Here is a 26,805-nt window from a genome sequence, read left to right on the forward strand (position 1 = left end):
TTCATGGGCTGAGAAAGCTACCACTTCAACTAAAGAAAGTAAAAACTCTCATGCAACCTTGTCACAAGGTTAAAAACAGGGCTCATGAAAAGTTGACTTTTTACAGTTACATGGTTCACAGAGGACAGAAATGCTACAAATATGATGTTCTGAAGCAGAATGTAGGGTACACATTTTATATCTGAGCTTTTCTTGACTAAGATTTTATTCATGTTTGTTTTGATTGTATTAACTTCACGTGCAATGCATAATTGCTGTAGATTAAAATACCAGGTCTAATAGTTAAGCAGCAGTAAAATGCAACATACACAATAGCGTAATCCAAAAACATCATATATAGTAAAACACTAACACAGACCATTTTTCTGCAGAATTAATACTTTTTCTTTTGATATTTCAAGTAAATTTTGGTGATAATACCTACATACATCTTCTCAAGGTTTTGAATGCAGAACATTGACTTATAGTTGAGTATTTCTAGTGTGATATTACTGCTTTTAGGATCTGCACACTTCTTCCACCACTGATACTGAGTAACCACTTGAATATATGTTGCTACTAACGCAGTACATTTTCTTGTAGTTGAGTGCTGGTGAAAAGAGCAGGCTTACTGGAAAAACTGTACTCAATTACAAGTACTGCTAAGTAAACATCTCTCCAAACCTGGGCCTGTTTGCAATTGGACCTTATTGATTACAAAAATGCAGATGAAAGGTTTGGATATTAATTCAACTGTACTCACCTTTTATCACGTTTTTAAATGTAACAGTACTGTCAGTAGATTACATGATGTAATGCACACTTAATTATGGGTAAAATTACAGACCTGAAAAAATATTCATGAAAGTGGCTAAAAAATGACTGAATGACAGTCATTTGAGTAGTTATAATAAGTTGCCTTCACACCTGCAATTCAATCTACTATCAATTCTTTTCTCTATCCTATTGAGTATTGCTACTCTACTGAAGGATCTCATATAAAATAACAGACATATTGCAATGAGTGAGCAGTGTGTAATGTAACGTTTATCATTAAAATATTGTATGTCATCATATGCAAAGAGAGACTAAGAGATTTATAGATTTTTTTTTTTTTTGCCGAGATGTTCCATTACATAAGGACAGGAAGTTAAGTAATACAAGGTATAATAATAATAATAATAATAATAATAAAATAGAATATAGAATAATAAAGTATACTGTGAACAATAAAAACATTACATAATACATAAGAAGACAAATAAATATAAAAACAAAAATATATAAAAGGTAGTTTTTTAAAAAAGGGTTGACTATTGTTTTAGTAGAATAGTCTAAATAAAACCGAATATAGTGAAGATTTGTTTGTATGTGTATATAATTTGTTTCTGTAACTGTTTTTGTGGAGGACTACAGAAGGTAAAGTTGTGTTACAGCGCCGTCTGGCGGCTAAAACACGAAACGTTGCATGGCATTTTGTTTGGCGCCGATGGAGGGAGTCACTCCTGAGATCTTTGGTCAGTCAGACGGCAGAACTTCCGGTCGGCATTTTGTTCTACGAGAGGAGAGCCTCTTGATGATCGCAACAATCGTCATATTTCTCATTTACTGTCGAAATTGGCTGCACTCATTGTTTACGTCGGCGCAGACCGACTAAAACTCCGAAGAACGAATGTTTCCCCATGAATGTACGCCGAAACATTCACCCTTGAGTGACGGAAGAAGAACGAATCAGTCCGACCCGGATTATTGTTGATAGCTAGCAGGCTAGCTCAGCAGCTAGCTGGCAAGCCAATCGAGTTCCTTCTGGAGGAGCTGCGAGAGAGAAGAAAGGGGGAGCTAGAGATACGGACACGGACACAAACCAAGCTAAAACATTCCCCTCCCTTTGAACGCAACATCCGAAGGTAAATATAATCACCCATCTACCTTTGTGAACCAAACTTTTTAAATTGCGATTATTAACAATAACATTTATAAATGTTCTACTGAAAGACCACCTACGGCGTCGTTAATCGTTGACCGGGAGGTAACGGAAGCTAGCGAACTAGCCAGCCAAGCTAGCTAGGTGTGTTTTTGCTCCACCAAGGCGCACGGCCTCAACTGGATGTCATTTGTCGAGCCCGAGGATTGGGCCGTTGCCACGGAATAAGAGTCTGTGCCGCTACCTTTACATCCACACTCTAACCCATCGCATTTTCCCGGAGCTCAGGGGAATTTGGCTAACATTAATCAACCCCGATTAGCGCTTCCTTGTGTTATTTGAATTGCAGTCCCACTGTTTGAACGGGGAGCAGCGTTAGACGCTAACCAACAGCAGTTAGAGCTAGTTAGCATAACTAGCTAGCTATTAAAACACGACTATTGTTGTTAGCGAATGTAAGGTAGATAGCGTTAGTTATCTTATCCGTAACACTAGCTTCGCGGTTAGCTCGGCAGTGAACTTCTTGGCTGTGCAACTTAACGTTGCTGGTTTTGTTCGTTATAGGGCTGCAGCTGCAATTCAGCTAAGATAAACAGTCAAATTGATGCTAACTTAAACTACACATTAGTTAAATGTTTGTTTGGGCTTTATTTTGGGTTATTTGACTCCTAACGCTCTGCTGTAGTTTGATTGAGCCTTTTGCAGGCTAATGTTGGTTTTGTTTGTTATAATGTTTTGAAATGTTTTGACTGAGTGAGCACAAGCTATGTTGCCTTAGCTATAGTTACTTTATTCTGAGAGTTTGCGGGATTAAGATGGGTTAATGTTGTTAGTGGGAATCGTGGATATTCTTGCTTCTTGACCACCACAACAAATGCAGTTTGGTTGCTCTTTGCAGTTAGCCAGTTTGCAGAAAGTGCACGTTATAACGGTGGCTGTAGGCTACTGAAGGATGCAGCCAGCCCCCCACTACTGCCGCCACCATCACACACAGTGCATCTGTTCCTTTGTGCTGCCTCCTGCCTGTCAGTCTCACAGCTGTCAGCCAAGCCCCTGCGTACTGAGCAAGAGCACATAGAGCGAGCATGCTAACCTTACTGCAAGCTAATGTAATGTTTACAATATCCATCTGTTGATCCGCTGCAACAGTTCTGCCGTGCAGAATCTGTTGCACGTATTTACTATTTGACCTCGATCGTGCGCTTGCAGTGAAGCCTGCTCGAAACATTGTGTACAGATTTGCGTGGCAGAAGTTGCTAAACGAATGTTGCATGAACTGAGAAGACATTAAAAATGTTTTCACTGAAGGTTAGCAACGCTGCAGACTGTTGCATTGAAGATAAGTGTAACGGTAACTTGGTCATTGCACGTATGAAAGTTGTCAAAAGTATCGATATTTCAGTACTTTCTCAATAACGTGTTTAAAACGATGCAGTATCCGTTCATTATGGAACTGAAAGTACCAAAGACATTAAGAAAATGATGCTCATTCAAGACCTTATTTCATTTTCCTGCACGAAATTTGGCTTTCAGCTTAGCAAAACAAACCAGTGTCCAGACTTTTTCTGTCCCATAAGGACGTCAAAAATATTACCACTATAATACTTCCCAATACCACACTGTTTAAAACAAAACAATACAACATTTCATGGTATCTGAAATTCCAAAGCTATAAAAGAAAAAGATGAAAAAATGATTTAAGTACTTGTGCATGACCTCAGTTTAGCTTAGTTAATTGTCTTGAATTTATTTTATTTATAGATTGTTATGATATAATTGTATTTTGTGTGCCTAGATCCTTTTTGTTTTGTTCTTTAGTCATGATATCAAAATAGGTATTGAGAATTGTTTTTTTCAGACTGGTATTGTATCAAAGTTTGAAATTGTGGTATTGTTATGATCCTAACTTCACTACTTATTCAATTCCACATGTTTAAAATAATACAGTAGTAACATTTGATAGCACTGAATGAACCAGAGCTAAAAAAAAATCTCATTAAAGACTGTAGTTCAGTTAATTCAGTTTTCCTGGCTGAAATGTTGCTTGCAGCAATATCGGACAGCATTCAGCTTTTTCTGCACCAGCACTGTCAATTAATTTGAAGAGGGAAAAAACTATAAAATGTATGAATACTGTGATGCTCTATCTGGGACTTATTTGCTGCTTTGGATTAGTTTTATAGTTAAACTTCTGTTGACAAAAATTATTCAGTAACTATCTTGACGAAGAATAAAATGCAGTTTTATTTCCTGGAGTCTGATGCAGAGCCATGTTCTCTTTCAACAGATATAAGGAGTAGGACTTTTTATCTGAAATGTCAGTGAGTCCACCCGAGACTGCACAGAATTCTTCAAAAAGGTATTATTATAATATTTTGAGTCATTTGTCATTTCACTGTCTTGTCATTATTAATAATAAGAGTGCTGTTTATCCTTAATTTAGGCTGCTGATAATGTTAATAACATGTTTAGGGGTGTTTGAGGCTAGTGCATGTAATCAGTGTCTTTAATTTTGAGTTCTATAGTATGGAAAAACATCATCATAATTTTATGTCATGTGGAGTAATGTAGATAACAGTAGAGACCTGTACTGGTCTTCTGTTGACTTGTTGTAAACAATTGGGTATGTCCATGAAGTGTGGGGAGCATTAAGACATTCTGAAAACTGCAGCTGGCTTTTCCCTCCGCTTTTCTTTGACCTCCTGTGCAGTTTTACTTGAGAGGTCAAGGACACCTAACAAGCAAAGGGATTTAAAACAAATTAAGTGCTACATAGGGTACTAATTTGTGCAGATCTATCATAATAAGCTGTGAGCAAAGAGCCCTGTGCTTTGAAATTAATGAAAAGCAATAGACTTCTATTAAAGTAACACAAAGATTTATGTCAGTTGGCTTCTTATTCAGTTTCACATTACTGGCGATATTAAGTGTATATAATAAGTGAAATCCTGTCAGACAAGAATTGGAGACAAAATAGAGGACTGTTGGTATATACCCACACATGGTAGACCCTTTACTGTATTACGAAGGCCAGTCAGAATGTCACAACTTATTCACTCAAGTACATTATCACTGGGGCTGTGTATTATTCAAAAAATGTATAGACTGGTGGCAGTATGATGCATGAGTACATACTTTTTTCCACAAAGTTCATTTCTTTTGTGCTTATGCCAAATTTGTAAAATGTGAATATATTAAGATTGTGTTGTTGTCTTCTGCTGCTGTTTTGGAATATATTTTCCATGCAGAGATTGCTTTGGCTTCCACTTTTCAAATAGCCATCCCAATGTATATATACTGCATATCTGTTGTGGGAAATTTAAGTAATCTGGCATGACATTTAAATGACTCATAACATGCATCAGTGAGGCAGAACTATGACGTATTATACAAGGTGTTAAAAAAAAATCACAAGATTGTATCCATCAATATGTCAGACTCAGATAATTAGTTGTTGTTGCTTGTGGTGTGTAACAGTATAAAACCAGAGTGTGATTGAACAGCAGGATGGTGACCTTGGTCTTTAATGGTACAGCCTAGATTCAGTTTGAATCTGTTGAACATTTCTATTTTCTTGGAGTATGACATTCCTGAAGCTCTGTACCTATATCCCAGGTAGAGTGCACAGAGGATACCCCCCTTATGAATTGCTAACATATATAGATAATACTAGACAGACAAGTGAAACGAGTGAGATCCTGCGTAAATACTCAGTAAAGAACATGGCACTTAATCTTTATTGACAAGATCTAATAAGACACATTTATTTGTGGCTTACAGATGATGCAGCAGACACAGTTTCTATATCAGCATCAGGGCAGGCATAGCATTATACAGCAAATGTGTCTCCATTCACTGTGCATTTCTCTCCACATGTTTGAACATTATTGATTACTTTATTGTTTTCGTGTTTGTTAATTTCTATTATCCCCTCCAGTCTATGCTTTGTTGTACTCTTTCCATCACTCATGCTGGTTTTTGTCTTTCTCTCTTTCCCTGACTAACCCTCCTTTCTCGCAGGTGTCAGGAGATGTGAGGACGGGTGTCGTCCATCGACCCCCTGATCTACCTGTGTATCAACACACTCCCCCACCCTCACCTTCAGCATGAATGGGGATATGCCTCATGTTCCCATCACCACTCTTGCTGGGATCGCTAGCCTCACAGACTGTGAGTGACATGCAGCCGTGTTCCAAACACATTGTCACAGTTTTTGTTCTGTCTACTCTTCCAGTGAAAAATGCCAAGTTGAAATATTCTGTCTAAACGGATGCAAATTTGCAATTGTGATTGCATATTCTGTCTCTTGCCTTCTCTATTTTCTTTTCTCTGCTTTTCTATGACCGTGTGTTCTATTTTGCACTCTCTGTCTCTTCTCGTCCCAGTGTTGAACCAGCTGCCCCTCCCTTCCCCTCTCCCGGCCACCACCACTAAGAGCCTCCTATACAATGGGAGGATTGCGGAGGAAGTTACCTGTCTACTGGGCTGTCGGGATGAGAATCTGGCCTCCCAGCTAGCCCATGGCCTCAACCAGGTCTCCACAGAGCACATGTGAGTAGATAAGTCAAAGTATTTAAATGGTAAGATTTTGTCTTAACCCTGACCAGATAGACAGGCCCCAACTGAGGCAACATTTTTGCCTGAAAGTGGATGAGCTGTCAGTGTTAGAGCTTGGGGTTTGTAATGAAGTTTTCCATCAATTAAAATGCAAAGAGGTGAATTTTTGTTGAGATGGGGGCATTAACACTTATTCCAGAATAAATGTTATTGCCTTACCTGTGGGTAAATTTGTTATATGAAAATACTGCATATTGAAAAGTCATAAACTGTTTACTGTATATTAAAATGAGAGTTAAAAAAGAGTTTTTTTTAAAATTGCCATTTAACTTTAACAGGTGTAATTTTTGCAGTGTAGTGTATTTGTAGTGATGTACAATGAGGCTAGCATTTTTAACATGTTAGGTATAATTTTTTATTGTTGTCTTTATGTTTATTGATATTATTCCACTGAAATACATACCTGACAAACAAATGTCATATCCAAGTCATTAAATTCAAGCAAAAATCCTATTTTGCGATGAAGCAGTTCTGCTCATTAATTTGCAGCATTGCTTATAAATGCTGCATTAACTTGCACTTCAGATCATTGCTTTTCCCAAGTTGGGAAGATGATCTTCCAGCTTAAGTCGTAATATGGAAAAACCATGGACACTAAATTCCCTAAAACCACTAAAATATTCCATTACTTGACTTTTTTAGCAGTGTTAATGGCTTTAAATAACTTTACTCATTCTATTCTATTCTTGGTCACTCTATGTGGACAGCAATCTTTAAAAATATTGATATGCAATACCTGAGTTAATTAAAGTTTTCAACTAAACGTTTACTTCCAGTTACCATGCTTTTAAAACAGACAACAACTTGGCAAGTCATGTACTAAAATTTTTGCCTGCTTTCCCAGTTGTTGTTTTGATTTTGGCTGGCATTTTCCCAGTTGGGAACCAATTTTTCCAATTTTTTTTGGTGCCACTTGAATGCAGAATAAATTTTAATACAACCAAAGATATTAGAGGAATAGCTATTTTTTTTTACTTTTCCAAAATTGTCCTCTCAACCCCCCAAATCTCCCAACCTTGTATGGTACATATGTATTAAATTAATTAAAATACATGCAGTTAATGCATATTTGCATGCATGCATGTGCATTAGATTTTGGAAATGTTTCAGTATTGGGGATTTCAACACTCATCACTATTAAGTGTGTTACCCTCTTATTTTGGTGCCATTATTTTATAACGGGATTTAATGTTGTGTATTTTTCCAGAGAGCTGAAGGACAACCTGGGTAGCGATGAGCCAGAGGGAGATGCACCAGTGCTGCTGCAGACCATGCTGGCCAGGAACCCTGGCATCTTCAGGGAGAAAAGTATGAAGATGCATACCTGTTGCACATCACGGCATGAAAGCATGCAATGATAAAGACGAGCTTCATGATGATATTTAGAAACAAATATACTGTGTTTTTTTTTTCTGAGCAGATGTCATGCAGCAGCCGATGGTACCACCATACAAGATCACCCAAAATTCCATGCATAGCCCTGCCCAATCTGCAAACTTCCAGCCAGCTGCAATTTCTCCCAATCCATCAAGGTGAGCCAGGCTGCAAAACTGACCTGATTCCCATGTATTTGTTGTAATTGTTGTTTACATATTTGTCTTATGAACTGGTATTATTATTTCTCTGTCTTTACATCATGAAATTATACTTAGTTTGCTAATAATTATGGAACTTCCTTCTCCTTGCGTGCTCACTTTCATTCTCCCTGCTCTCTCCTCCTCTTTGTCCAGCCGGTTTGTGTCGCCACAGACTGGTTCCAGTAGTCGGTATATGGGCCAGCAGAACAGTCCAGTACCCAGTCCCTACACTCCGCAGAGCCCTGCCACTGGTTACATACAGCCGTATTCCCATCAACAACCACCCAGCTATAACCAACACCAACAGATACAACAAGGTGAGAGTATAGTTTGTGTGTTACGTGTTCATGTGCATGCAAGTGCTGTCTTTTTTTAAATATGGATTGGTGCTTCCTTGCTTGTGTTCCTTATTTGCATATCAGGTTAACATGCTAGCAGCATAGTATTACTGTAGACAATTAGAATAAAGTATGCTTTAAAGGTCTGGAGTTTATTCATCTTATTCCAAAATTGCCTAAAAGGTGCACATATATGGGCAAAACTCCTCATGACAACATCTGGATTTTATCAGCTATACATTAATTGTAATGGAAAGCACATTTAAATCTGTCAAGTGGCCATATAAAACTAGACTGTCTGACTTTTATCTTCTAAATGCACTCTGCTTGATATACAGTTGCAGGTGATCAGCAGCTGTGGTTTTATGGACAAGTTGGACAAAATTCTGTCCCTTGTTAAGCTGCTGTTTATTGGAACATGACACTTCTTCAGCTGCTTCGCTAAAATCAGCAAATATTGCTTTAATGTCCCATAATTTGATTAAAATGTTTAACCAGCAATTTTGTAAAACTTTTATGAAATTAACAATTATGTATATTGTGGAAGACTTAATTCTGAATACAAATATAAAGTCAAACAGTATTTCCATACTTCTCAAGACAAAAACCAAAAAAGATTTTTAAAAAGCCCTTTAAAAATTTGGTAAAATATGGTAGAATGAAAAGGAAGTCAGTGTGACTGTTTAATGAGTCTAGTGCAGGTGTTCAGTTGGGTCGATATTATCAGTCAATAGTGGCTTATCATTTTTATGTGTTGGCAGATCTGTAAAAGGAATTTACAGTGCAGCAAATTGCAGCAAAGTCTGATAAGCTCATTTATGCATATTTGAACTTCACTTTTCCTGTGTTATGGGTTTAGGTAATGGGCAGAGGTTGGCTGGAAAATGTATGTCCCCAACATGGATATAACACGCAATTAATGTTGTGACAGTTGTATTTCCTATAATTAAATGTAATTGGTTGAAATGTTAATCCTTTGCTTTAGAGTGCCTGCTCTCATTAATTAAATTATATACACTCCCAGATGGTAATCACTGGTAAAATGTCTGACCAATTACAGGAGATACAGATTAACATATCTCTGTTTTCTATATAAGTTGGCAGGAAGTTTGCAGTTTGTATATATAGTGGTTAAAAATGTAGAGTTTCATTTACCATTTCTGGGTCTCATAAAATCCTGTTTGGAACTCCTGGAAGAGTTGAAGTCCTGTTCAAGCAGTTAAACCTAAAATATTTCTAATAGAATCCTTGGTCCAGTAAATGCTTGTTTATTTTAGCAGAATTTTTGGGGCACATCTCTAATTAATTAGAGAGCATATTATTTTCTTCTGTCATGATGGACTAATGTACTATTTTAATCTTCTGTCTGACAGTGTCTGTGACCAGTCCCATGGTTCCAGGTGGCATACGAAATATCCATGAGGGCAAAGTTTCAGGGCAGATGGCAAATGCTGCCAACCACCACTCAGACAGACATGGCACTGAGGACTACCTGAACATCGTACACCGACTGAGCAATGAGGTACGACTGAAAAAATCTAGCAAGGTCAAAATTTATCAACAAGCAACGTAGTCATAGTGATCAACAGTGCTTTTAAAAATGTTTTTTTGCATCTCTAATGTGAACCAGAAAGCCAAGTTTTCTCCAAGCAGCATGTAGACGTCACTTTACATCAAAGTCTGTCATGTGGCAGACAGTCAGCATCTACCAGTGAGTGTTCAGATGGGGGAAAATATGGTAAATGCTGCTAAAATGCTAAATATGTGTTGTGCAATAGACTGTACAGTCAGATCTTACAAACTGCGTCAGACTAAAAAGAAGAAAAGAAATTCAGAGGGGAGTTTGTGTAATGTCAACCAGCCATGTACTGGGGCTTCTGAATAAAACCTGTCAAGCCACATATTTGTGTTTTAAGTTCTGTTTTGTTTTTTATAACTTGATCTCAAATAGGTTTGGAGATTTATTTTCAATTAGTAATTTTTGTAGACACTGGTCTTGAGGTGGATACTCCCTAGTTACTGCCTAGGAGAAAGTGAAGAAGATTAAGGGAAAATGCTGGCATAAACACATAAGACATTTTGAATAATGTGCTCAAAGTAAAAGGTTCTACTACAGTGTTCTGTAAGTGTAAAATCCAGCAATCTGAATTTTAGGCCACAAAAAATTCTTGGATATGATTTTGACAGGTCTTAAAATTTGAATGATGAAATTACTGTTACTTTTATAAAGTTGCATTAACTTCAGTCACACTTTTAACTTTTAAATGTGTTTTTTGGGGAAAAATTGTATTGATCACGGTGTAACAACTACAAATCATAACCAACATCGCCAGTAACCGCTTATGCAAACTGTGCATGTACTTTTTTGCCAGTATAGATGTGAAATATGTCTTAAATTGTATTCATAATGGCCTTAAAGAGGTCTTAAAATTTGTTAAATTTAACTTGTTGGAACCTGCCAAAACTCTGAAAATGAAATCAACAAACTGTAGTCAGTAATCACAGAAGATTTATTGGTGACAATTGGATTTAAAAAAAACGGACTCTCCATTAGCTGTTTGAAGATGTATTTGTAGCAAATACATGCAAACCTCATGCCTGGTAGCTTACATCTCATCTTGTGTGTGTTGTGCAGGAGAGTGACTCCACCATGAGGAATCCCTCTTTCCCTCTGAGGTCTCCACAGTCTGGCTGCTCCCCAGCAGGGAGTGAAGGAACACCCAAACGTAAGGAGGAGTAAAGGCAGCACTATAGTGCATTCATCCCCACCCACCTACCCTTTTTTCATCTAGGGAAAAGCAGCTTCTGCCTTCGTAATACTCATTACTAGAATTTCACAGCAACAGATTAGTTTGACGTCATTATCCCTCAATAGTGAAACAAGGCCAAAGTGATTTTCTTTTCAGTCTTCCTGGCCATCTTATATTGTATTGCTCATTAGAGATACAGCATTCAGCTGTCACAGTGTAGTGGCTGGTTCCATGCACTTTCTTTTTACACACCTTTGAATGATAACATTCTTCTCTTTGGTGTTGCTTCTTGCTTCCTCACAGCGGGCTCTCGTCCCCCGCTGATTCTACAGTCACCTCCTCCCTACGCACCCTCACCGAGGGAAGGAGGCCCGGACCAGAAACAGCAGCCCCAGCAAAGGAAGAAAGCTCCAGCGGTGAAAGAGGAGAAGGATATGTACGACATTGTAAGCTCTCCAAACAAGGACTCAACAAAACTCACCCTCAAGCTGTCAAGGGTGAAGTCAAATGAGTCCGATCCCGCGGGTAAGTGAAGATTTTGGATCAGCTCAGTTTTAGCTAGTTCCTCATTTTTTTTTAATACAGTTTTGTACACCTCCAGTTTCAAAAGTAATGGCTTTCGTTACATTAGAGCAAGCACCCTGTGCTCACACCTGTATGTGATTTTTATGTTGATTTCTCAGGTGAGGTTGTGCCAGGAATGGACCAGAACTCTGACAACATGGAGGCAGAACTGGGCTTTCAGCAGGTACCTGTTCTACAGCAAAATCTAGCCCGGCTGCAACAGCAGCAGGTCTCCCAGCAAGCAGGTGGTGCCAGCGGTCTCCAGCCTCCCAGTTCGCCTTACGACGAGGCGGAACTGGATGCCCTTGCCGAGATTGAAAGGATAGAAAGAGAGGCAGCTAGTGAGAAGTGCTCAAAGGAGGTGCAGGATAAAGGTGTGTATATGACTATATCGCTAAAATCTGAACTAATAGTTGCCAATGTAAAACTTAGAGGGTTTATGAGCATGTTTATTTATCTTCTTGTCTTTCTCTTTTCAGACAAGCCTCTGAAGAAGAGAAAACAGGACTCTTTTCCCCTGGAGCCAGGTGCAGGGGGACCGGGTGGCCCCACAGGTGCCCCAGGCAGTGGATCAACAGGAGGGGGCAATGCTGGCAAACTGACCCCACAAGAGGCCACTGCAGCTGGGAACGGTGCGAGCCGGCCTCCCCTCATGGTGAGCATCGACCTCCAGCAGGCAGGCCGAGCTGATGGCCAGCTCGACCCCTGTCTGGCTGCCCCTATTCCAGCCCTTGAGGCCCAACGCTGGCCTGAAGAACCAGCTAGTGGTCCAGCGGCAGTGGAGGGTTCTGACACAGCTTTGCGGTTGAAACCAGATGGTAGGCCGGAAGTCATCAAGAACAGGGTGGATAAACATGACAGCAGGAGAGAGGGTCGTGAGTCGTCAAAGCACCGGCACGATGAGAAGTCCTCGGAGAGACGGGGAGACATGCCAAAGTCATCAAACCGAGGGGAACATGGACGAGACAGGGACCGAGAATCTGACAGAGATAGGAGGCATCGGAGTGAGACCGGTGGTCGAGACCGACGTTCCCCTGACTCTCGCTGCCGAAGTGACCGAGACCGAGACCGAGACCGTAGCTACCGGGCCTCTTCCACAGGAGAGCCTGGTCGGAGCAGCAATAGGCAAGATGGTGCCAAACCAGCCTCATCGGCTTCTGGTGCTAAACTTCCTGATTCTTTCCCTGCTCATCTCCTGGGAGGTCATAGTGGCGCACTGAAGAACTTCCAGATCCCTAAGGTGATCTGGACCGACCCAAACCAAATATCTACCCACCTACCAATCATTCAGCTGTCACTGCCTGCAATCTCACAAAATCAAATCACACCACTGCTCACTCCTGTTTATGTTTTTGTTTTCCCATTTTAAGCCTTTTGTTTATTCCTGGGATGGGTTTTTATAATTCTGTTAACACATTAACACACACCTAACCATCTGCTAAAGGTAGAAGAAATTGTTTTGTTTCAAGTTTTTAGTTGTGTGTGTGTGTGTGTGTGTGTGTGTGTGTGTGTGTGTGTGTGTGTGTGTGTGTGCGTGTGTGTGTGTGTAATCAAAAGCAAGTACTTTAAAGAAATGCTCCACTGCTGTTTCTCAGGTATTGCATCTGGCTAAACACCTACTTAAAGTGCTCATTATCAGTACTGGACCCCAAAAAAGCACAATTTCTCTTAAGTCAAGGTTCCATTTGTTTCATCCTTTTGTACAATATCTGTTTTCAGAGCAGTGTTCTGAGATGCAGCCCGCAGCTTCATGCCATGATGCAGTTACATGCTACTTTACACTCCTCAGTAAAGCATGCTGAGCTGATACTTTCACATGCTAGCAGTTGTTGTGCTAGTGGCTACCGTGTGGTAGCCATATTCAGCGCACAAGCAAACAAGATTACACTGCCAGTCAGTGCAGTCAAAGATGGTAGCTAATCACCCACACAGCATACCTGCCAATGAATGGAATATCTACTAAAACCTTGTCTTTACCTGAAATGTCCTGGTGGTTTTTAGTTGAAGTTGCAATAGCTGGCAGGACTAACCAGCTATGCGGCCTCTGGGGGAGGGAAAGTAGCTCCAGCTGATAGGTTATGAAGTTGCATGCATAGGTCATGAAATTAAATAGTACCACAGTCACAGTCTTTAGCAACTATGCTTTTCGCTATGAGAGCACCACACTGTTCCTCTCATTAGGTCTAAGAGATGTTTTGATTTAATTGTTGATCGACAATGTACATGTCTTGGTTGTGTGAGGGCACTGTGGTGTGATGTTACCTATTGGCTGCCGTGTTATGACTTCCCTGTGCTGGAAATGATTGGATTGAATCACACTTGAAGAAATTGAATTCACAGATGTAAGATTTTCAGCATATAACTGAAACATATACTAAAACTCACACAGTTTGCTTATAATTAGTGCTGCAGTGACTACTTGATGAAATGAATTGTCTGTAAACAGAATGGCTTGCTTTCATTGATTAAGTAAAAATACTTTTGCTAATGTTTGCTAGTTGTTTAGTCAAACACAATTTACAAATTAATTTCTTTCAGCCAGTTAGGAATGATCACATATCATGCATCACATTTGTGGTCTCAATGTGAAAACTTTATTCAGCTTTACTTCGCAGTCAGCTTTAGCAGAACTAACCTGCAGCATTGTCCAGTGAGCTATCAGTCTGTGTTGCAGTGCTCACCAGCCTTTGTTGTTTTCACCATGTACAGATGACTAGCTGCCTAGATTAGCCAGTGCTTCTGACTCATTGGCAGACAGAAGAAAGCCATGCAAATAACATGTGGAAGAGGGGTATTAACTCACTATTGGTATAAGCAGAGTACCTGTACATGCTATATATGTATTGATAGATGGACACAACTCAGACATAAACCTTACCATGCTAATACAATGCAAAAATTGAAATGTTACGTCTTTGTTGAAGAGTGGAAATGTCCACAACCAACATTTTTTGCCCATCACCCCTAGTGGCTGAGAGAAGTTTTGTGTATACTGACACTGCAGTGCTGATAATGCCTTATGTATTGACCATGACTCTCACAATTCAAGACATTGAGATAATGTTGGGAAAACAGTGGCGTATTCCTTTAAGTCTTTGAACTGTACTATAAACTAACACCAAAATCACTAATTTCATGTCAGTCAGTTTGATCCATTGTTTACATTTTTTATCTTGTGTGATTTTTTTCTTTTGTTTCAACAAAACTTGTGTTTTTCTGTCCAAAACTTCAAGTGTGAATTTAATTGAATCAGCAGTCTCTGAGATCTTTCCTCATTCCTTTTCTGTTTTGTTTTTTTTTTCCATTCCAGATCAAACGTGATAAGGATGGCAGTGGGTCAGCTGAGGGTCAAGTGTGGGGCCAGCCCAAGGTTAAACTGGAGCGGCTGGGTTTGGTGAAGGACTTTGAGAAGAGGCCCAAACCCGTGGTGCTGGTGAAGAAGCTCTCCATCGACCAGATCCAGAGGATCATCCGGCACAGCAAGTCTGGAAAGAACAGGATCTCCTCAGGAAAGTCTGGCAAAAGTAAGAACAAGAAGTTGTGGAGCTACAAGCAGTTTTGCTCATCTCATCCAACTAACTTTGACATTTTTCCTACTCTCACTCTGTACCGTTTCGGAACTGTTAGAGTCACCCTTTTGTTAATAACTTGAAATTTCTGCTGTCACTTCTTAAGGTGGTATGGACCCAGCAGTTCTGAATGAGCTGCCCCCAGAGCTGCTGGCAGAGATCGAGTCAACCATGCCCCTGTGTGAAAGGGTAAAGATGAACAAGAGGAAACGAAGCACTGTAAATGAGAAGCCCAAATATGCTGAGGTTAGCTCGGATGAAGACTTCGATGCAAACGGAGAGTGTGAGTCAAACTATTTGATTCTTTTCAGTGCTACTTGCAAAATCTTTGAACAATTTTTGGTCATTTGATTTGAGGAGTATTCTTAAAAACTGATGAACTAAAGACCGAGCTGACAGTTGAAGCCTGTTGATTTCTGCACAGTAATGTTTTTATATTCACTTTGTATTTTTTTCAGACACAAGTTTACTGTTGTTGATTGAAGTGTTTGTCTGGTATAACAGGTTTTTTTTTTTCAGACTTTAGGGCTGATTTCTTTTTGTCTGATCTCTACAGCTGCGAGGAAACGGCAGCGTCGAGATAAAGACAGGGCCTGGGAGTTTGAAGAAAGGGAGCGTCGTGGCTCAGGGGACCATCGGAAAAGCGGGCACCGGGACAGCCGACGAGGCTCTGGGAGCCGCTACAGAGATTCATCAGAGGAAGATTCACCACCACCTAGCATGAGTGAAGGTCTGCACTCAAATACTGTGCCATAACATTTCAAATTAAGTCTCTCTTTCTTTTTAAATGTGTGTGATAGTGATACAACTTTGAGCATCTTTGTTTAGTCTTTGTAGTTTAATCTAGTGCCATTTTGTATTAAGGAGTAATGTTATGTCCGTTTTGTGCCAGGAGTTCTTTGAACTTCTTCTACAGTGTACCATGTCAACAGGGTCCTGCAAGGGTTCAAATTACAACACTGCAGCCGCAGGTGCTGCCTTCATTTTTCTGATATGTGCTCACTTAAAACAAAAAAAAAACAGAACATATCTGAATCTAATGTGAAGTCAAAAACTTGACAGATGTCCTGTTCACATTTCCACGTTTCCTACATGTTTGCTGAAGAAACAGGCTCAGTCACACCCCTCCCTTCTAAAACAGCCTTATTATCATCTACTCAATCATAGTAGATCCAAAAAATAATTGGTCACTATATAAATCTAGAATTTTAAAAGAAAACTTTAACATCACCATCGTAAATTACCAAATTGTAAGAATTCAGATAAATTATGTGAAATCACAGACTAGAAACCATTAAAGGAAGTGCATCCATGTTTTAGTTATCAATGCCAGGTTAATGTGACAAATGGAAAACTAGAACATAGAGAGTTTCTTCAAATTACTAAAAAAACTGAACTTTATCTCATGCAGTTGCCAGAAAAATGAAGATGAAGGAAAAGCAGAAGAAAAGGAAAGCATATGAACCTAAGCTGACGCAAGAGGAGCTGATGGACTCTTCTACATTCAAGAGGTTCTTGGCAAGCATTGACAACATACTGGAGAATCTAGAGGATGTGGATTTCACGACCATGGGTAAATATCAGTGATGACTGGCTTTCTAACTGACACTGTGGTCCATACTGAAAATGTAAATGCGGCAACCTCACTGTATTTTTTGTGATTTTTGTGTCATGATTTGTTTTATGTTTTCAAGCAGCAGATGATGATGAGATACCTCAGGAATTGTTGCTTGGAAAACACCAGTTGAATGAACTGGGCAGCGAGTCCGCCAAGATCAAGGCCATGGGAATCTCCAGCAGGGTACTGTACAGTACATTAATATAAAGGCTTCAGTTGGACTGTTGTGGATGTGTGATGCTGCTTCAGGTGTAAGTCTAAATAATGGTTTGTGTTTGTAGATCCCATCAGACAAGCTGGTGAAGCTGCTGAACATACTGGAAAAGAATATCCAGGATGGGTCCAAGCTCTCTACCATGATGAACCATGTGAGCTTCCCTCCTTCTTCTTTATGTGTTGAATATTCTTCCCAGTGGTATTAAACAAACGTGATAATTTTGGTAATATACTACCGAAATCTGTACAGTATACATGTACACTAATCAATTTTTATCTTGTAGACTTGCAGAAAGAGTAGCAAATTAATTTAATAAAGATTTATTTATTTCCACCTTCAGATAAGTGGTTTATTTCTGTAAAAGCATATGCATTATTTTCCTTTCTAACCTCAGGACCATGATGCTGAAGATGAGGAGAAACTCTGGAGAGACCTGATAATGGAGAGAGTCACAAAGTCAGCAGATGCCTGTCTGACAGCTCTCAACATCATGACCTCAACGCACATGCCGAAAGCTGTCTACATTGAAGACGTCATTGAGCGGGTGCTACAATACACGAAGTTCCATCTTCAGAACACACTGTATCCACAGTACGACCCAGTCTACAGGGTGGACCCACACGGAGGTGAGAATAAAGAAAAAGCTTTATTTCATTTGATTATTTGATTTCTAAATGAGCCTGAGACATATACTTTTGTGATTTGAGTGAAACTACGTTGATAAGTTTTGGTATATAGCTGATTGTGTGAGAACCTTGGACTAGTTTTATGGTGAATAAATAATGATTCTTCATAAAACTATCCATGACGTAAGCTGAGAGATGGACAGACTTGTCAGCAATTGATCCTTGATATCGGAAAAACACAGGATTGTTGCTTGAAATTATTATTATTATTTTTTTTTCTTCGATCGACTTTGTGGACGACTACTGCATGAAAAAAATATACCTTAAAGGGATAATTTTCATGAATTGAAGTGGGGTTGAATGAGGTACTTAAGCATCACCGACTGTAGCTTCTGTTTGGAGAGGCAGAGAGGAGTACCGTCATGGAAGCTAAGCAATGTACTGCTGCGGAAAGTGTCAGCTGCACGCTATATTTAGAACCGGAAGTTTGTTTGTATTATTGTTTGACTTTTGTGTTTTAAAATGTTAGTGTGGATTCACTGAAGTCATTCAATAATTTGAACAGATTGAGGCACCGGTAGATCAGCTACTCCTGTGTTGTAGGAGTTAAATTTAGTAATTTTGCCAATGGGGAATGGTAGAGCTTGAGAGAGTGATACTTGACTTACATAATGGTGGTATCTCATCAGAAGAGGCTGTCTGATTGCAAGGTAAAGCAGTGAAAATAGTATAATCTGACATATACAGATATTTGGTGGGTCTTGTTGCTGCAGACCCCATCCACAGCAGTACATTATTTAGCTTTTGTGCTGCTACTCCTCTCTATAAACTGGATGGCGTGTCGACTGCCATCTACTGTGGGAAATGCACCGACTGTTGTTAAGTACCTCATACAACCACACTTCAAATAGTCTGAACTATCCCTCAAAGCACGAATGGTATTGAGCTGTAGCAGAAATTACAGCTGTAATAAACTGCACTTCAAGCTTCTCAGGAAGAAGAACTCTTTACACTTTGGGTGGAGATTAATTTGTAAAACAACCTAAATGATTCCCTGAAATACATTTAAGAAACATGTTTATGAAGCTGTTTGGTCAGTTATACAATATGACAAAGTCCCTGCAATTTAAGGCGAGGTTAATTCAATAGAGTGCTGTAGAGTGAATATTGATGTTATTTTCCTTAAACATAAATTAAGAATGTGTGCAAAATCATGGTTCATTATCAAAATCACTTTGAGAAAAGATTTAACAGGGTTACTCTTGTCTGTCTAGGTGGCCTGTTGAGCTCCAAGGCGAAGCGTGCAAAATGCTCGACGCATAAACAACGCGTGATTGTCATGTTGTACAACAAAGTGTGCGACATTGTCAGCAACATCTCTGAGCTCCTAGAGATCCAACTATTGACAGACACCACCATCCTCCAGGTACAAATTAAAAATACTTGAAAATCTTAGACTGCAGTTATCAGTTTATCAAGTCAATGATTGCATTGCAAACAGATGATGCTTCATGCCATTCTCTTTTTTTTCAGGTTTCTTCTATGGGAATCACCCCATTCTTTGTGGAGAATGTCAGTGAGCTGCAGCTGTGTGCCATTAAACTAGTTACAGCAGTAAGTCTTTGTTTTTTTTTCCCCTCTCAATTTGGGACTCGTTCTGGGAGACTGATCCCTTGTCTGTTGCCTCTTCTTGCATTTCTTCCATTGTTTTCCCTATTAAGAGTTTTATCAGGGAGGTCAGAAGATGTTGTACTCTTTACAAATTGTGATTTTGGGCTGTATAAATACAATTTCGCTTGATTTGACTTCATCCGATACACTACTTTGCCTTTTTTTTGTTTGTTTGCTTGTTTTGTTTTTTTTTTTTACAATTAAGTGTGTCCTTGTGTACATCCATTGGTGTGCTATCCTTACATGTGTTTTCACCGCTTTACAAACCTGAGGGTAGATATTGACTGCATTATTACTTCCTGTCTCCAGGTGTTCTCACGTTACGAGAAGCATCGGCAGCTGATCTTGGAGGAGATCTTTACATCTTTGGCCAGACTGCCCACCAGCAAACGTTCCCTCAGGAATTTCAGGTTATTTGCTGTTTATGAATTCAAATTGATATGCAGGGATTAGACAACAAATGTGGGCTAGATTATTATCCAGTCAACAATATATCAGTGGGTAAGGGTACATCAATACAAGATGCACAGGTGAATATTTTTCCCAGTGTAAAAGCATCTTTCCTAAACAACTATTACTTTCCTGGATAACACCCATAGTAGTAACTTCACATATGTCCTGATCTTTGTGTCTTTAGGCTGAACAGCTCAGACAATGATGGAGAGCCGATGTACATCCAGATGGTGACGGCTCTGGTGCTGCAGCTGATCCAGTGCGTGGTCCATTTACCCAACGACAAGGACACTTTTGAAGAGCATGACAAGGTAGGCCAACACATAAGCAAGCAAATACACAATTTAAACAACTACAGAACAACTGAAACATTCAGACTCTGACTCAGATTTTCCTTACGAGTCCCCTTTCTTCCTTTTTTTAGGTGGATCAAGATGTGTTGATAACCAACTCATATGAGACAGCGATGAGAACGGCACAAAACTTCCTCTCAGTCTTCCTCAAAAAGTAATTGCATTCCATTTTATTGTGCTCTGAAATGGGATTTTTTGATTACGCAATTGCATTCTACTGGAGCTTTACTCTATCACATTAAGTATTTATTAACATGCATGCAATGCAGACTAATGCTAAAGAATTAGGCTGAAGACTTTGTTTTCTCTCTTAGAGCTGCCTGTCATGTTTCTTATGCCCTCTGTTGTCAGCAGAAATATGTATCAAACCACCACCATTGTCATGGTGTGCATGTTTCCTCATGTGCACAAGACAAAAATAATTCAGGGACCTATTAGTCAGGACATTGTTCTAAGCCTTTCAAGTAGCCAAACAGGTTATTAGTTTTGTTGGATTTAGCCTACCAAATTGTTAAGCCTTACAAATTTTCATTTTATATGTCTTAATTTTCTATTTGCTTCATTGTCCTCGGCTCCTGATTTTTATTGCCCCCATTAATTCTTTGTCATTTGCTTTCCCTTTGTCCCTGTTTTTACCTCTTTTCCTACCCTGACACATTCTCCATCCCCTCCCTCAGATGTGGCAGCAAGCAGGGAGAAGAAGATTACCGGCCATTGTTTGAAAACTTTGTCCAGGACCTGCTCTCAACAGTAAACAAACCGGAGTGGCCTGCTGCAGAGCTTCTGCTCAGTCTGCTTGGTAGACTACTGGTTAGTATGACAGAGTTCTTTCTTTATAGATGAACCATGTCAATAGTAGGGGGCAGCTTTACCATCCTTTGACAAACAGAAACACTGAGACCTAGACTTAAGTGGTTGCAACTCCTTTGAAAAGGCATCTTTTAATTGTATACGTTCTTTGCATTTTAAGCACTGATGCCGTAGTTTATTATTTCTACAATTTATTATTTCTACAATGCTAGTCTTGGACTTAACTTGTTCAGATGCTTGTAATAAGCAGAAATACTTTTTGATCAGTGCAAGTGAGCAGTGAAGTATTTAAAAGCTTAGACACACCAAACTAGAAAATAAATCATCTTAAATGCACTAATGCATTGATTGTATTGGTTCCTCATCTTAAATGCAGTAATGCACTAATTCTATCAGTTCTTTGTTTTTATTAGCATTCAAGTGAAAGCTGGTCTTGGTCTTAATTGTAATATGATACCAGTAACACATTAGTGCATTTCTTGCTAACGTCTCTCTGTCTCTGCTTCCATCAGGTTCACCAGTTCAGTAATAAGCAGACAGAGATGGCTCTGAGAGTAGCATCTCTTGACTACCTGGGCACAGTGGCTGCCCGTCTGAGGAAGGATGCAGTCACCAGCAAGATGGACCAGAGATCAATTGATCGTATCCTCCAAGAGGTAGAAGACCAACTTCACATTTGATGACCTCACTGTCTTTTGAATGTCTAAGTTGATGTTTTTAGTGACAAAAACAAGTTAAATGAAACAAGCAGAAACTGTATGTTACAATTTAGTTTTCCATTTTCTTTGAAGAGTTGCATTCTGACCTTTTTGCTGAACATGGATTGGTTTTAGTGGCACTACTTGTGATCTTTCTCTCTGGTTATATAGTCTCCAGGTACTGATGAGACCCAGCAACTGCAGAAGGCTCTCCTGGACTACTTGGAAGAGAATGCTGAGACAGATGCCTCACTGGTGGTGAGTTTACATTAGACCTATATTAGATCTGTGAGTGCTACATATGGAAGCTTGTTCCTATACGCAACTGCCATATGTAATTAACACACTGAAAAACATCCATTATTATTAGCCATATGTTCATGCTGTAATCTGCTCAGATTACTCAATAGGGCTACATTAAAGGCACACATAATATTAATTTCTAGCATCACTTATTAAGTGTTCATGAAATTATTGTTTAATTGATGTTATTTTACTCTACAGATATGATGATATTCTTTGAATCTGCTTAACCTGACACAGAGTCCTTCTTTGTCCTCTAGTTTGCAAGAAAGTTCTACATCGCCCAGTGGTTCCGGGATGCCACCACAGAGGCTGAGAAGTCCATGAGGAACCAGAATCCGAAGGATGAGGACTCCTCAGATGGACCACAACACGCCAAGGACATAGAGACCACTGGTGAAATTATGCAGCGTGCTGAGAAGCGCAAGAAGTTCCTGCGCAACATCATCAAGACCACGCCAGCTCATTTCGCCACACTGAAGTAAGGATGTGTGAATGTCTTAGCAGTGTACTCCATATCACTCATATAACATCAACTTATTTATCATTCCTGAGATTTATGACTGTCCTATTTCTTTTTTGTTGTCACTTACAGTCTTAGTGCTTGTTGTATGACTGTAAAATCCAATAATGATTTTCCTCTTTGCCCCTCTCTCCAGAATGAACTCTGACACTGTGGACTACGATGACTCCTGTCTGATCGTGCGTTATTTGGCCTCCATGAGGCCGTTCGCCCAGAGCTTTGATATTTATTTAACACAGGTAAGATCTGAATATTCTAACATAATTATCTTTATCTTTTTAATGACTCACAACATCTACATAAAATTATTTATAAATTGTTAACACAGTGTAATACAGGTGAAGTTGAGTCTCAGTTGTTTGTCTTGAAAACTTACTGTTTGTGTAATCAGATGCTGGTGTATTTGTTCTTTTTAATAGATCTTGCGAGTCCTTGGGGAAAGTGCCATCGCTGTAAGGACTAAAGCCATGAAATGTCTTTCTGAAGTTGTGGCTGTGGACCCCAGCATATTGGCAAGGGTATGGTTGAATCTGTGTTTGCAAAGACAGTTTGTCCTAATGTTAAAGTGAACTTCCTTATACTGTCCTTTGTTATTCTTTGTACACGCTGTTGTGTTTGCAAGTTATATTATAGTCTTTTCCCCCTGTGCTTTATACTGACATTCTCCTGTCCTGCAGTCCGACATGCAGCGTGGCGTCCACGGTCGTTTGATGGACAACTCCACCAGTGTGAGAGAGGCGGCTGTGGAGCTGCTGGGCAGATTTGTGCTCAGCAGACCTCAACTCACTGAGCAGTACTATGACATGCTCATAGAGAGGATACTGGTGAGTTAAGTCATTGTAGACACATTATTGTGTTGTGAAGTCTTACAGTCCCCATATTAACTGTACATCTAACTATGTACTGTATTTAATTATTGAGTACTGGCCATCAGTGGATGGGCCTCGCTTGCAATGTTATGGTGTGCTGGTTCAGCAGTAGGTTGATCTATAGGTATTGATGTGTCAGTTCAGTGTTCTACAAACAACCACACACCCCCTCCCCACCAACCTGCTCAGTGTATGCATGTTATGTCCATGCATTTTGGGGTGCATTAATATCATTCTGTTTTTGTAACCCTCCAAGTCTGCATCATAATGGACTAAGGCTAAGTGATATGGCTGAAAGATTTATCACCATAAAACACTTCTTTTCAGTTGATATTGATCATTTTTAATAAGAACCAGCAGGATCATTTATCAAGAGCCTCCTTCATAGCAAGCTTTTTGATAAGATATCTCTGAGTTGTGATCCAGTCATTGTTCACCTTTTTAAGATTGTCTCCTCAATGTTTCCAGACTTTGAAAACACTTTAAGGCTCATTCTTGGTGAACTGTTCACATTCAAAACTAGTGTGGAAATTGAGCTGCTGTTGCATGCACCTGTTAAACACATTATGCAAATAGAACGAGTGGGGTCACTTCTGTTGGGGCAGGAATGCTTTTTTTTCTTTCTGTTTTTTTTCTTGTGGCTGCAGGGATTGAGTTTGAGAAATCTGGCTTAAAATGGTTCATACTAGAAGTTTAAAGTTTGCTTTTACTTGACGGAAATGATTAAAAAAAACAAACAGTTTAACAGCAGCACACCGGAATTAACACAGATCATTGTGATGACTGTGGTAGGAAAAGCTTTCAATATTCAAATGCAGTCTAACACACAAGCTTTGTACTTATTTTTTGTGCTCATCTTAGAAGTGAGCACATTGAAATTGTTGTGCCTGTTGTCATGGAAATGCTCAGGAGGGTTCATGAGAAGTTCATTCTTCATTACAGTATCATACTGCCACCTATTGGCAGAAAAAGGCTATTTCAGGCCCATGCAGTTGTTACATTTGTAAATGAAAACAAGAGCATTGTATTTGATGTAATGCTTGCAGAACATTGCAAAGCATTTCTGAATTCAATTGATTTTGATGCACAGGACACTGGTATCAGCGTGAGAAAACGGGTGATCAAGATCCTCAGAGACATCTGTCTGGAGCAGCCAACCTTCAGTAAGATTACTGAGATGTGTGTGAGGATGATCCGCAGAGTCAATGATGAGGAAGGTATCAAGGTATGGATCAACTAGATCTTTGTCTCTTTACACCTTTAGTTGTTTTTACTGTGACTTCTGTTTGGTTTTCATTATTATTTTATTTAGTCTGTTTAGTAGATAAATCTTTCTGATTTGCAATAAATTCATAACAAAATGTAGACTTTGAAAGATTTGTGCAAAGGGTAGAACCAAAATAACAAAACTAATTAATCTGTGTTGTATATAGAAATTGGTGAATGAGACATTCCAGAAGTTGTGGTTTACTCCAACTCCAGCCCACGACAAAGAGACCATGACTAGAAAGATCCTCAACATCACTGATGTGGTAAGTTTGACTGACTTACAGTGAATTCTATCTGTAATGAACATAATAAAGCTCAATAAAAAGGCCAAAATTCTTATCAACCTCACTGTTGTATCATTTTTATGTCATGATGAATTTTGACTCATGTATTTTTAATCTCATATCTAATTTCCTCTTCAGGTTGCAGCATGTCGAGACACCGGCTATGACTGGTTTGAGCAGCTTCTTCAGAATGTAAGCATTGGAGTTTGGTTTGGGGCTTCACCTGGTTGGGAATATGTACACGTTTAAAACATTTTATAAATTGAACACTGTCTGTCTGTATCTAGCTTCTCAAGTCTGAAGAGGATGCATCATATAAGCCAGCCAAAAAAGCCTGTGTGCAGCTAGTTGACAATCTGGTGGAGCACATCCTCAAATATGAGGAATCTCTTGCAGGTATGCAGGATTATTATTTGACATCAGCTTTTACACTGTCTGTACTTCTGATAGACCCTTGATAGAATTAAAATGCGTATCTGCATATCTAATATCTCTAATTTTCTCTTTTCTTGCAGAGAACAAGGGTGTGAACTCAACACGGCTAGTGGCTTGTATCACCACCTTGTACTTGTTCAGCAAGATCAGGGCCCAGCTCATGGTCAAACATGCCATGACCATGCAACCCTACCTGACCACAAAGTGTAACGTACGTTGCATTTAATTCATATATTTTGTTATGGCATAATTATCAAAAAAATGAATTGTTCTCATTGGATGATTAACAATCTTTCACATCAGCATGAAAAAATGAACATAGTAAGGAAGTCACTACAAATTGGATTGAGCAGTGAAAATGTGCGCAGACCATCAATCACATCATTATTGGTGCCTGATGTATCAGAGCTTCCCTAATAATTACTGCTTTTGTTTTCCCCTGCAGACTGCCAATGACTTCATGGTCATCTGTAATGTTGCAAAGATCTTGGAGCTTGTGGTGCCTCTGATGGAGCACCCCAGTGAAACTTTCCTTGCTACCATCGAAGAAGACCTCATGAAGCTCATCATCAAATATGGCATGACGGTGTGTGGCAGTGCTGTTTAGAAATATATACAGGGTGCACAGCTGTAGAAGCTGGTCTGCTCTGTGAAATGTAAAGTGTGATCAGTGTTGTTACAGAGATGTCATGATTGTCTTCCTTTCTGTCTCTAGGTGGTCCAGCACTGTGTGAGCTGTCTTGGAGCTGTTGTCAACAAAGTCACACACAACTACAAGTTTGTCTGGGCTTGTTTCAACAGATTCTATGGTGAGATATTCAGTCAGCAACTTGTTTTTGCAAGGATAACAGAAGTGTGCAGTGTTGAGCTTTGACGTGCAGGGCTTGACAGGAATAGGTACCAGATTGTCATTTGCAACCATGTTGAGAAATTGGCACCCGATTCTTGGCCTTGGCTTTTTATTGTACAAAAAAGGGACAGAATACAACTTAACGTGCACCACTAAATACATTTATTTATTAACATTTTCCAAATTTAAAAAGAAAAAAAAGATTTAAAAGAAAAAGATATTAAACAGTGTGAGGTCTTGGGATGATCAAGAAAAATTTGCTTAATTTAAGATAATACAGCAAGGTACATACAAATAAATACATTTTTAATAATTGGTGCATTTGTGATATTTAAATATTGCTGTTACAGTCAGAACTGGAACCAGACAGTGCTGCATGTGCATTGGTGCGTTTATTCGTGCATGTGCACGGGCATTGTTTAGAGACAATGGTGAAGCAAATAAAGTTGTTCAACTGTGAGGTCAAAAGTTCAACTAACTCATCACAAGTGATTGTGCAAATGGATTG

At 39.3% G+C, this 26,805-nt stretch overlaps 1 protein-coding gene across 3 annotated transcripts in view; it reads left to right on the top strand.

Annotated features, from left to right (window-relative positions):
- The first annotated feature begins 1,499 nt into the window (after nt 1-1,499).
- The window catches only part of nipbla (NIPBL cohesin loading factor a), a 31,774-nt gene continuing 6,468 nt past the window's right edge, over nt 1,500-26,805 (top strand). The window contains exons 1-38 of one of the 3 annotated variants that reach the window (XM_084728785.1): nt 1,500-1,886; nt 4,191-4,262; nt 5,924-6,073; nt 6,289-6,454; nt 7,728-7,828; nt 7,941-8,052; nt 8,251-8,414; nt 9,809-9,957; nt 11,071-11,161; nt 11,489-11,710; nt 11,869-12,123; nt 12,229-12,989; nt 15,060-15,273; nt 15,425-15,601; nt 15,875-16,048; nt 16,730-16,891; nt 17,013-17,119; nt 17,218-17,304; nt 17,548-17,779; nt 19,054-19,205; nt 19,313-19,393; nt 19,760-19,860; nt 20,088-20,214; nt 20,328-20,410; nt 20,934-21,066; nt 21,579-21,722; nt 21,936-22,022; nt 22,328-22,548; nt 22,727-22,829; nt 23,010-23,108; nt 23,268-23,414; nt 24,550-24,684; nt 24,893-24,991; nt 25,151-25,204; nt 25,300-25,408; nt 25,528-25,658; nt 25,893-26,033; nt 26,163-26,256. In XM_084728785.1, the coding sequence (XP_084584911.1) occupies nt 6,010-6,073; nt 6,289-6,454; nt 7,728-7,828; nt 7,941-8,052; nt 8,251-8,414; nt 9,809-9,957; nt 11,071-11,161; nt 11,489-11,710; nt 11,869-12,123; nt 12,229-12,989; nt 15,060-15,273; nt 15,425-15,601; nt 15,875-16,048; nt 16,730-16,891; nt 17,013-17,119; nt 17,218-17,304; nt 17,548-17,779; nt 19,054-19,205; nt 19,313-19,393; nt 19,760-19,860; nt 20,088-20,214; nt 20,328-20,410; nt 20,934-21,066; nt 21,579-21,722; nt 21,936-22,022; nt 22,328-22,548; nt 22,727-22,829; nt 23,010-23,108; nt 23,268-23,414; nt 24,550-24,684; nt 24,893-24,991; nt 25,151-25,204; nt 25,300-25,408; nt 25,528-25,658; nt 25,893-26,033; nt 26,163-26,256 (5,479 nt within the window). In that variant the 5' untranslated portion in view covers nt 1,500-1,886; nt 4,191-4,262; nt 5,924-6,009. The remainder of the gene's footprint in view (nt 1,887-4,190; nt 4,263-5,923; nt 6,074-6,288; nt 6,455-7,727; nt 7,829-7,940; nt 8,053-8,250; nt 8,415-9,808; nt 9,958-11,070; nt 11,162-11,488; nt 11,711-11,868; nt 12,124-12,228; nt 12,990-15,059; nt 15,274-15,424; nt 15,602-15,874; nt 16,049-16,729; nt 16,892-17,012; nt 17,120-17,217; nt 17,305-17,547; nt 17,780-19,053; nt 19,206-19,312; nt 19,394-19,759; nt 19,861-20,087; nt 20,215-20,327; nt 20,411-20,933; nt 21,067-21,578; nt 21,723-21,935; nt 22,023-22,327; nt 22,549-22,726; nt 22,830-23,009; nt 23,109-23,267; nt 23,415-24,549; nt 24,685-24,892; nt 24,992-25,150; nt 25,205-25,299; nt 25,409-25,527; nt 25,659-25,892; nt 26,034-26,162; nt 26,257-26,805) is intronic. The other 2 variants (XM_084728786.1, XM_084728787.1) reach the window with 2 other exon arrangements.

Source organism: Lutjanus erythropterus, chromosome 10, assembly GCF_056507025.1.
Source record: "Lutjanus erythropterus isolate fLutEry1 chromosome 10, fLutEry1.hap2, whole genome shotgun sequence".
Classification (NCBI taxonomy): domain Eukaryota; kingdom Metazoa; phylum Chordata; class Actinopteri; order Lutjaniformes; family Lutjanidae; genus Lutjanus; species Lutjanus erythropterus.